Genomic DNA, 11,798 nt, shown 5'->3' with positions numbered 1-11,798 from the left:
CAGGTTCTGAGCTGAAATGGAACTGGGACAAAAATAAGAACTGCTCATCAGTGAGTGTTTTTGAATGTGCTGCCGTTTCTCACCTTGTGCAGAGAAAGTATTTTTGTACTCTGCTTTATTTGTGTGTGTGTGTGTGTGTGTGTGTGCATATCTTCCCTCTGCAGACAGGTGAGATTAATAAACATTAAACAATCCCCCTGAACATAACCGGAATCTGCAGGGAAGAGGAGCATATGTTCGCCTGCGGGCACAGAGACGCTGAATAGTGTCTACAAGTATCAGAGAGAGAGAGAGAGAGAGAGATCAGGGAATCAACACTCAGGGCGTGCGAGCTAGTAGGGGGGCAGGTATGGAGGTGTAGTGCCCCAGAGCAGATGAAGAAAGGTAGAGTGGCAGATGGAGTGAGAGAAGGACTGGAGGGGGATTAGCTACTGTGAGATTAGTTACTTGTGTTTGCAATCGTAGAGGTTTTGTGTTACCTTCTGGATTACCTGCTGAGACTCTGCAACCTTCGGTGTGATTCGTTTTTAACACTTTTACACCAAAGGTTTGGATTGTGCCAATTTAATAATAAAGTGGATTAACAAAAATAAAGTCTGTTCACCATTAACTGTGATCACTTGCAGAAGAGAAACATGAAATAAAATCTATGTAGAAGCCGCTTACGGATTAATACACAGTACATATTTTAAACAGAACAATCTTCTTGTGGGTTTGCCTTTGTGTAAAGGCTGAAATTATGTTCATAATTATTATATATTTGAGTAATTATTATTTTCTCTAATAAATCTTATATTTCTATATTATTTATTATATTATTCTTAGTAATTATTAAGTTATTTAGTATGTATTGAGTTTTTTTGGGGGGGGTTGATCATGAGAAATATCTTGGAATGTGATTTAATTAAAAAAAATTGTGATTGATATAAAAACAGTGAAAAACATGTGCTGTATGTGTTTTATATAAACCCAGTAAGGACAAATACACCAGCTGTATTAACCAGGCACACCATTATTTCGTTTTAATAATATATTACATTTACCTTGAAATACAATAATAATAATAATAATAATAACATCATGGGTAACAAACATACAGTAGGGAGTACAAAAAGACGATATTTGCATTGTTTCTTAACGAGCGCTTCCGTCAGCACTGTGCGGCATCTCTAGCTGCCTTTTGCAGTTCCTGTGGCTCGGATTTCAGTGAAACACAGGGCGAGTACACAGGGGCGCTGTTCTGAATGTCCACCCCACAATTCAGAGAAGTGAGAAGCTATGAATCATGCACTCTCTTTCTCTTTCTCTCTCTCTCCAGAGGACATCACATCCTAATTGATCCGGTAATACAGAGATTGAATCAAATCCAGCAGCTGATTCAGTTAGATTCGGATAACAAGCACACACACCCGCACACATAAATACACATGTAAACACACACACACACACACTCTCTCTCTCTCTCTCTCTCTCTCTCTCTCTCTCTCTCTCTCTCTCACACACACACACCCACACTCTCTCTCTCTCTATCTCTCTCTCTTCTAAAGGCTGTGGAAGAGCTCAGTCTTTGCGATGTTGCCGGATATGCACCGCTGCCTCATTTGCAGTGTTTCAGGTCTTTCTCCTGGTGGCTCTTGCCGCCTCCCTCTGCTTTGTCCAGCAGTTTGAGGGCTTCCAGCAGGTAGCTCTGGAAGGCGCAGAGGGCAGCGCAAATGGCTGGAGTGCCAAAGCCATGGGTGAGCAGGCTGAAGTGAGTCAAGCTGCCTTGAACCCCGGGCTCCAGGCACGGTGTGGGTCGACTTGCACCCAGCGGTGACCTGTCCTGGGACATGAGGTCAACAAACTCTTTGCAGATCTCCCTGAGGACAAGGAAAGAAAGTGAAGGTTAGAGCAAAAAGCAGTGACAGTAGGGTATTTAATAAACCTCAGGGCTGTCTGACATATATATGGATTCAAAATGCAGAAATTCATATCCTTATTTTGCTTATTCTATCAAAAACTATTTCTTTTTCTATTTTTAAATAAAATTTCTTTGACTTATTGCTTGATGCAGAAAAAAGGCTCTGAGTAAATGTATGCCATTCATGACATATTAAACACAATAGTATGAATACTAGTTTTCTGTCCAGTATCACAGGGTTAATGGATATTTGTATATTTTAACAGATGATGATGTATCTGAGCAACCTGACATCATTAACCATGTATTTATTAATGGTTATTATGTCTAAATTTTGGTACTAAGTGAACATGTTGTGTAAGATCTCTAAATAGATTTTTGATTAGCTGTTTTTTTTCCCCACCACATGTACCACAGTGTCACATTACATATATTATACCTGTATAACAAAAAAGTAGACTATCAGGTTTCCTTCTGAGTGTGAGGAGGTTCAATTCTTAACTAAATGCTAATTCTTGCATGATAAATTGAACATATGTGATTTTTTAAAAGCGAAAAAAGAAATTCATCCAAAAGTGAATAAAAATTAGTGATTAAAACGGTACAAAGCAACACAATACTCTTAATAATCACTCTTAAATTTAACAAATAGATAAAACAAAATTTTAGGAATAACTTTTTTTTAATGAAAAAAAGAATTTTTCCGCTTTCATTCGTATACTTGTCCGTGTTGATTTTTCTTTTTTGGGTGTTTTATGGAATGTGGTAATTATTACAGTATTTTGTAAATATAATTTACGGAGAGGATAAATCTCAGTCTGAAAACATCTAATTATGCTCCACAGTTAATGACCAAGCTGCATCAGATGTGTTGGGAACCGAGCAGTGCATCCTGAGGCCTGGATATAGATTTGATTTTGTTGCTGTTTGGTGTTAAATATTTGGATAGTCCTAATGTTAGGATCAGCAGGGTGCAAAAGGAGGCATTCAGATCATTAAGCTACAACTAGGAATTAATGGGATTAATTGTGATCTAATAAGTGCATGTTTGAAGTACAAGATCATTTGAGATAGTTTTTTACTCATATACTGTGGAAGTACTGGTGATGTTAATGACATTTGATCAGATGTGACTGGGACTCACTTGGTGGCCAGCAGCATGCTTCTCCGTGTGGGGAGGTGGTCTGGATCACTCTGCCTACATAAGTACTCTGCAGTCGCCCTCGCTGGGAACTCTGTCTCGCACACATAACCAAAGTCTCGTGCCAGGTGGACTGCCTCACCTTAAAGAAATTCATTTCAGATTAGAACTTGTCTAAAAATGCTGAAACTGTGAGGTACTGTGCCGTCTGAATACATGACTAATGCGGTGCATCATTGTCTTTATGTATGTGTGTGTGTGTATGTACCTTCCACTAGGGCTGTGAGGAGTGTGACATTAGCTGCCTTGCGGCGACCGGCAGGAAGGTTGAGACCGATCTTCTCCAGACGCTCACGGAGGCAGCGGCCGCCGTTCTTTGACTTTGCTCTGAGGAAGGGGACACAGAGACGCTTAACACTACTGACATCCTCTCATTAGCAGCTCTGACCAGTTCACCTCTCATCTGGATTATACCCTTAATTTCCCCAGATCGCTTTTTTCCCCTGAATTCACAATGTTTAGCTTATGGGCTAAATAATTTCTCATTCATTAACCTTCATTAATCAAGCAAATGACTTTGGCTTTTTTTTTTATTTTATTTTTTTGATGTAGGAAGTGGATATATTCAAAAAATGTTAAATTAAGATACATTAAAAAAAAAGAATGTATATACAGCGTTTGGTGTTTCTAAAGAGAATATTGATAAATTCAGGAAATGATTGATTGATCTGCAAATATTTTAATTTGTAACAGGTTTAACATATTACATTGTGTGGGCAAATATTTCAGCCCCATTTAGTTTAAATCTCCTAAAATGTAATTTGTGCTGCTCTCTCTATATCTGTTTAATAGCTGATCAGGTCTTGTCTGAATCCTCTGCTCACCTCCGCAGCACTCCTCCTAACAGCGAGGCGTTGAGACACTCAGGAGGAGACAGTCTCCTCTGGACCTCTCCCACTGTCACCTTGTACTTGGACGTAGAGCTGAGGAGAGACAGGCGTCCAGGAACCGAGCAGAAGACCTCAGCTGGGTTGGACACACCGCCGAGACCCAAACCGTCTTTACCAAAGGACAAGACAGACAGAGCAGAGCCGTTCAACTTGGAAGGGACTGGAACTAGAGCGAGCAAGAGACAGCGACAGGAGACGTATTAGATACATGTCAGATTTCTGCTTCTTCTGAATTTTCACATGCTGTAATGAAAAATGTAGAAGGAGGAAATGAAAAGTAGGACAAGTGACGGCAGCAGCGGGTTTAACACGATGCTCGTGTCGCTACACTTTTTTGGTTTAATTTTTCACCTTCTTAACTGATCTCGTCTGGTAGTTTATCACTGTTTTAATGTTTTTCATTTGAGAAATTGGATGTCACTTATTATCATTTTTTGAATAAAAAAAATCACAGCTTTTGATCATGTTCTCTTCGGGCACGTTGCTTTTAATTTGCATTAAATTAGTGATTCAGCTTACAACCATGACACAAACTGACAACATAGCATTAATCACAACAACATAATGAGTAAAATAGGTAATTATTATAAACTATTTGAAATTTCATGCCAGTCTGGAATCAGAACTGTCAGAGAACGTTTGTAAAGTCAGAGGTTTCTTATTAAAAATGCTCACACTTAAAGGCTTTAAGCCCAATTTCAAACCTCTTAGAAGAGGATATGACTCTTACTAACGTTTTAAAAATTGAGCTCAGGCATATTTCATGAAAAAAGAGACGTAACCTAATCAGAATAGCATTTATAAGCCAACATTGTTGCACAATCACTGAAAACCTGAACAATATTGCAACAGAATAACAGATTCACAAGCAGTGAATTTGAAGAAATTTGTCTGACGGTTGGTGTATTAAATAATGTTAAATAATGTTTAGAAGAGGCATTTAATGTAATTGTTTTAATCACGGTGATTGTGTACAATATTAAAAAAGGTTCAGTGGATAGTGAAGCATTCTTTGCTTTTTTTAAGCAGTTCCCCTTATACAAGGTTCTCATTTCATACAGAACAATACTCTTCTCTAGGACTATATATATATATAAGAAGGTTCTTATTTTTAACATTATTCCTAGGATTTTAAGATTCATCACTCAGTAATGACCCAACAGTAATAAACATGCCAGTCTGAACCCAAAACCCACCTGCTTTTAGCTCTGGTTTTGATGGGATACTTTGTCAGTGACTGAATTACAAACAATCTCCTCTTTAGCAAATAATGCCATGAAGCTTATAGAAATGGCAGTTTTTTTTTTAATATTGACCTTTTACACATTAGAATCATTAACCATTAAAAACAAACAAACAAAAAAAAGAACAAAAAGTACCCAACACCGAAAGCATTTTAAGAGGGTTACGTGATGCCTTGGGGTATGTGATTTTATTTTATTTTGTTATATTATGGGAAATCTCTATGCAACAGGTTATTTTAATTAGGATTGAGTTTGTAACCTGTTTGTCTAGTCACCTGAATTGAATTGAGCCAAACATTAAACAAGTCTTTAAACTTGGACATCATTTGTTCTCTTGGTGAAAGGTTCAGAAATAAAATTTATAAATACCCAAAATATTATTTTACACATTTACATAACAAGTCTAAGTAAATAATAATAATAATAATAATAATAATAATAATAATAATAATAATAATAATAATAATAATAATAAAAGGTACAGTAAGAGGAATCTATTTTGCATTTGAAAGGACCCCTATATGCAAACTGTTTAAAAGCCTTTGTATAGAAATAATTTATAAATTATGTTCTTACTTATATAGACACAAAATTATTCTCTCTGCGTGTTTATCTCGTGTCCTGTGTCTTGTGTCTCTGTATCTCGCCCTGCTGTGATGCCCAACATTAGCAGCCTCTATTCAAAACGCAGCTGTGTGTGTGTGTGAGTGTGTGTGTGTGTGCACACCTTCGGTTTATTCATACAGACTTTATAGTCTTTTATCCTCTCCGAGAATCTGCAAAACCCACGAGAGCGCACCGTAACCAATGCACAAACGTGTGAATTAAGATGGCATTTGTATAAAAAAACATGATATGATCCAACTTCTGAGAGAGAGAGAGAGAGAGAGAGAGAGAGAGAGAGAGAGAGAGAGAGAGAGAGAGAGAGAGACGGAATAGAGCTGGAGTTTCTGTGTGACCTATAAAAATCCAATTTCTTGGTATTTCAGTGGAAAGATCACACTGTGAATTCCTCACAACTCTTCTTCATCACCCCTCCTTCTCCCTTGAGCTGGTTTCTAATCCCTCTTTTTTTCTCTCATATGACCATGAACAGTTCATTAAGAGTTACTGCCTAAAGGGTGAGCTGAGCGTTGGATGATTTCTTGACTTCACATGAAACGACACTGCTGAATTATTTCTGTGGTGGGGACTGTGTGTGTGTGTGTGTGTGTGTGTGTGTGTGTGTGTGTGTGTGTGTGTGTGTGTGTGTGTGTGTGTGTGTGTGTGTGTGTGAGAGAGAGAGAGAGAGAGAGAGTGCGTGTGTATGTATGTGTGTGTGTTTTAATCTTTAAATAATAATATAATAATGACAACAAAATAATCTTATGATTTCTATTTTTACTTTCACTTCTCCTTAATCAACAATAGTATCTTACCTTTCTTGATAACAGAGTGATCCAAGATTCCCAGGGATGATGTTTCCTCCATACCCTGTTTAAAAATATATATATATATATTTGGTTTTGATTGTCTCATAACTTGATTATTACTAATTTGTCAATGTGCATCAGCACAATAAGGTAAATAATGCTATTTGAACATAACATAACATGAATTAATTAAAATATAAAAATGATTCTGATATTTTTTAACATTTATGGCTGATTATATATGCTCAGAGGATGAGCCCTCTGTGATAAATTAGTCTAGAAAAAGTCTAGAAAAACTAGAAAAATGGTTTTATTTTATGCAGACAAAATTTATTCTTAGAATCGAAAAAAAATCATTATTGTGAATTAAAATGTAATCATACAGAATTCCTTCTGCCTATTTTAAAATAGTGCCAAATTCTATTCATCGTTTAAATAGTTATCATTTTCTTTGAATAGAAAAAAAAAAGATTTGACATTTATTTGATTATTTCTAATCATAAATGCATGAATTTTTAAAGTGGTTCTCAGTTAAAAAATCAGAAATTCGTTATCCAGCCGGCTGTTTGTTAAGTAGAGCAAATAAACATGGAGTGTTTTACAGAATTAAAAGGGGGTTCGTATGTTTCACATTAAAATAGTCTCACGCAGAGAGAAAAAAACCTTTTTTGTTGACCTCAACTGTCTAAATAAATCGATTGGTTGCGCTCAGTTGTCAAACACTAAGTCATTCAGACCACTATGATCCTGCACCTGCTCCAAAACACCACCGAGTCGGGAAAATGATGTTAAACCACTTTGAATGAATATAACCGAATAAAAAATAAAAATAAACAATAAACATTTCTTGCTCTTATCTATATAAATGTCCTAACACTTTCAATGTAATACTTCAATATAATGGAACATGTAGTCAGTGCATAATAAAATAATAGAAAAGAATCAATCGTTCAATCAGCTTACTGAAAAACAAACAAAAAACTAAACAAAAACTAAACAAATAATAATAATAATAATAATAATAATAATAATAATAATAATAATTAAATTACAGAAACAACATGAACCTTGTACTAAGCTAGTGTTTAGATAAGTGCGCAATTCTGGTGCTTCACAAATAGGCTACGTTTAATTAGTATCATAAATAATTAGTCTCACGTGAATCAATTAACAGGCTACAGTTAATTAAAATGTAATGGTGTGAATGGAAAATTCATACAATGCATAAAGTATACAATTCATAAAGGCTTACAGGAATTTGTTCAATTTGTTCTGAAGTTGTGGTATGAAATTGATAGGGATGGGAAACGTGATTATGAGAGAAATATCTGTTATTATGGGACTAATATGTAGTTATAAAGCTAGCACCCTAAAGTTGTTTGTTTTTATATATTTATACTTGAAATTCATATACACCAGTGAAGTTCAAACGCTCCCGTGACACCACGTGAATAACACGTGATCACGTGAAAAATAATTGAAAAAGCGAAAAGAAAGGAATTCTAAAAATTCATATGTGGGAAAAAAGAAGCGTATATATGCTTAAAAACCACATTATTCTAATTTTCTGAACTTTTCTGATATGGATATTAGCAGAGTTTTCAGTGTGTACGCACACGTAAAAAGTCAGTCACGAATGATATGGAATAATAAAAGGTTTTATAGAACTAACCGAAATCTTGCCTGATTTTATGTGATATACACCCGACGCTAATGAAATACTTGCCTGCAGATCCTCATTGCCGTGCTGTGATGCGTGCAGGCTGAGCGGCGCATCTCCAAGCGCTCCCGCTCCTGCTCCCTCACCAAGCGCATGGAGAAGCCGGGGAACACCGGGATATTCACGCCGGGGCTCGAGGCTCAGTGCACGGTGTGGCTGTGATAGGACTCCCGCGTCCTCCGGGTTGCGGCCCCGCGGGGGGTGCCAGGCGGCCTGCTGGTGCTGATGCAGGGAGCTGATGGACTGGTACGGGTCGGCCAGGTGCGGGTATCCCGAGTCTTGTGCCTGCGAGTAGGAAAGCGACGCCTGTGGATAAGGAGGAGGGAAGTACGGCGGCTGGAAGTCCGAGGCCGGAGTGTGGCACAGCGGAGGAGCCGCAGAGTAAGCCGTCTGATTCAGAGAGCAGAGCTGAGACAGTCTCGGTGAGGAGCCCGAGATCCCATCAGAGCGCTCCTAAACACAAACAGTAGCATTAGAAACTTTATTCTGCTTGGCTAAAAATAGGTTCCATTATAATGTATTAATACTTCTTAAAAGAGCCCTCATAAAATAAAAAAATAAACACACACACACACACAAAGTCCTGAAACCTTAATTTTTTATTTAAGCGTAAAGGTAAAGACAATAACATGTAATTTATATACATGACATACATACATCTATTAATAGTAAAGTAGTAGGCAAGTTACTATTTAGGTGTTTAGTTGTATTTACATCCATTAGATATATTAAAAACGAAAACTAACAATTCTAAAGTGCAATATTTAACAAAATCCATTCATTTTACTAATAAAAAAGAAGCTGGAAATATTCCCAATTTTAATGCAGCAGGTGTTTCTGTCTGTTTTACATTCAGACAAACACATGAATTATTCTGCTCCTCTTACGGGAAACGAGATAAAGATTCTTCAGAAAAAAATCAAATCATGTTCTTGCGTATTTGACCAAACCCTCGACAGATGTGTAATACAATAGTGTTGGCTACATGGACCTACATGAACAGACCTTATGAAGCTTTCAGCCAGCGCAAAATCAACGATGTGTCAGTGAAATCAATTCTGCGACTGTATCTGATCTGTGAGTACGGTTTTATTTTGTGATATAAATCCTGTGTTCTTTATTTACTGTATTTCCAAACATCCCCATGGAACTAACGCGCAATTAACGGGCACCAATCTGTTTACTATTTCTCCTGTAAACATTTCTGAGTGATTGTGAAAGCCTACCAATGTACATCTGATTTTAATAACTCCAAAGCCAATTTGTCACACGTATAGCATATATTAAAGCTCTAAGCATTTATACATTAATCATAAAATGACCGTAACACCTAATGTCCTCCGTACACAATAACTGCATTTACGCATAAACACGGCCGAGATGTACGGAGTAAAATAAATCAAATTCAATGCATCTATTGAATTGTATATGCAAAAAAAAATACAAACAATCACTGCTCCACTCACCATCGCTGAGTAGGTGTGCACTAACATGTGGATGTACAAGTGGTCTGGGGTGAAACTTGGCTCTCTGTCCAGTTGCAGGATCCTCGAAAACGACCGAACAGGGAATTCACAAACTCATTGACGTGCTAGATCCATGCAGACAGGCCTAAGTGTTCGTAGTGCCGCTGTTATGAGTGCTGTGCGCGCGTTCGGGTGTGTGTGTGCGCGTGTGTGTGTGTAAGATGTGCAAATGTTCAACTCTCCCGGACTGTGCGCAATGTGCACTCTTATAGCGTCACCACAGCTGGGTGTACTATACAGGGGAGGGGTCGTGTGGACCACCTTAAAGGGACAATTATGCGCTTGTTTAAACTATTTTCACTATTTATTCTTGAAACTCATTCAGATTTTTATGTTCCGTGCAGATTATTCCATTTCAAAGCAAATGAAATATTTCTATAATATGCTTTTCTTTTTATTATATACTCTATAATATAAACAAATGTTAAGACGATACATATTATTATTATTATTATTATTATTATTATTATTATTATTACTACTACTACTACTATCATTAAATAATAATGAAACATATCAACAGTTTTGCGTCATTATTAAAGGAGCTGTTTGCTTACTTGTACGCAGTAGGGATCCGACTTTGTCCTTGATTTCCACAGCATGTTGCTTATTGATTTGAAGACACTGAAGTGAAGGTTTGGAGCTGCAGGTTGTGCAGTGTGTGAGAAAAGAAAGGCGACACTCAGGACTTTTATGAACACAAAGAAGACGGGACAACGAAAGGGGCGGAGGGTGGAACAGAGTGACACGGAGTAAAAAAGTGGGGACACAAGAAACACCTGCTTAAACCATGGGTTGTGTCCCAAATCGTATAGCACAGGACTAAATAGTGCGGGTTCTCCAGCTTTTAAAAAGGGTTTTGTTGTTGTTAATGCAAGGAGTAACAGCCTTATTTCTTGTTTACGTGATGTCAGCCGTAACATTTTATTTATTATACAGAATTTGGTGTGTGTGTGTATAGAGGGGGTGGGAGAGAGAACTGACTGACAGCTGATCACATTTATAATCTGAACCGGAGATATGATGTCATTTCAGAGTACACACACACACACACACACACACACACACACACACACACACACACACACACACACATTTAAATCCAAACTATATGATATATTATTATACGTTTCTATTCTTTTCTCAATTGTAAACTGGAATTAACTCTTAATTAACGATATATGGTCATATTTTAGACCAATAAGGTCCAACAGTGTAAAGATGTGATCTGCTGCTGTCCATGCATTCATCCATTCATCCTATGTAGTGCAAGGGACCAGGGGCACAAGATGCCAAACCATTTCATTCGGGGACACAATCACCCACACACACACACACACACACACACACACACACACACACACACACACACACACACACACACACACACACACACACACACACACACACACACACACACACACACAGAGGTTACCTGTAAAGCAATGTTTTGAATATAGATAAAGCATTACTATGGTCTTTTTTGAATTTGAAATTGATATTTTTAAGTTTTGCTAAAATGTTACCAGCTTTGAGATTACAGGTAATTGTTTAGATTATTAAGATTGCTTACATGGTTGCAGCAAGATCTCCATCTAGTGGCGGTGTAAATTACTGCACTCAAACAATATAATTAGACGGCTGCAAAATCAGTGATCTTTTCCTGTGTGCAATTTTTTTTAATTCCTTAATGTAATTCCTACAAACATCCATCCACTACTCTGTTAATGAGAATCCTGGACAGATGGGCATTCGGACATTCTACAAACATTGTTAATAGCCAGGAAGTGATCCTTGAGTTCCTGAACCTGCCCAAGGAAGTAACATTAAAAAAGAGAAAATCTTGACCTTGTAATTTAAATCAGTTCATCTGCTGGTTTGAGCGATAATTTAATATCAAACCTA

The 11,798-nt window shown here is 37.2% G+C and overlaps 1 protein-coding gene across 2 annotated transcripts; it reads right to left on the bottom strand.

The window, feature by feature from the left end:
- Positions 1-660: 660 nt before the first annotated feature.
- Positions 661-10,926, bottom strand: tfap2e (transcription factor AP-2 epsilon). 2 transcript variants are annotated; one of them, XM_027148407.2, is made up of 7 exons: positions 10,451-10,926; positions 8,374-8,820; positions 6,654-6,708; positions 3,926-4,157; positions 3,310-3,428; positions 3,045-3,183; positions 661-1,859 (listed from the first exon to the last, which is right to left on the bottom strand). In XM_027148407.2, exons 1-7 carry the CDS (start codon positions 10,814-10,816, stop codon positions 1,598-1,600), a joined length of 1,620 nt encoding a protein of 539 aa, XP_027004208.2. In that variant the 5' UTR covers positions 10,817-10,926; the 3' UTR covers positions 661-1,597. The 2 variants fall into 2 exon arrangements, with proteins under 2 accessions (XP_027004208.2, XP_047664029.1); XM_047808073.1 differs by lacking the exon at positions 10,451-10,926 and adding an exon at positions 9,834-10,169.
- Positions 10,927-11,798: the final 872 nt, after the last annotated feature.

Source organism: Tachysurus fulvidraco, chromosome 24 (assembly GCF_022655615.1).
Source record: "Tachysurus fulvidraco isolate hzauxx_2018 chromosome 24, HZAU_PFXX_2.0, whole genome shotgun sequence".
Lineage (NCBI taxonomy): Eukaryota > Metazoa > Chordata > Actinopteri > Siluriformes > Bagridae > Tachysurus > Tachysurus fulvidraco.
Note: the sequence above shows the minus strand (reverse complement) of the source record. Positions and strands in the feature narration are given on the sequence as shown.

What these genes read in the sequence shown, in the direction of transcription:
- tfap2e (XM_027148407.2), bottom strand. Translation starts at nt 10,816, where the DNA reads ATGTTACGGCTGACATCACGTAAACAAGAAATAAGGCTGTTACTCCTT. An exon ending in ACGGCAATGAGGATCTGCAG is followed by an intron (nt 6,709 to 8,373) that starts GCAAGTATTTCA and finishes ATTTTTAAACAG; the next exon opens with GGTATGGAGGAAACATCATC. An exon ending in AGCATGCTGCTGGCCACCAA is followed by an intron (nt 1,860 to 3,044) that starts GTGAGTCCCAGT and finishes CCTTGTCCTCAG; the next exon opens with GGAGATCTGCAAAGAGTTTG.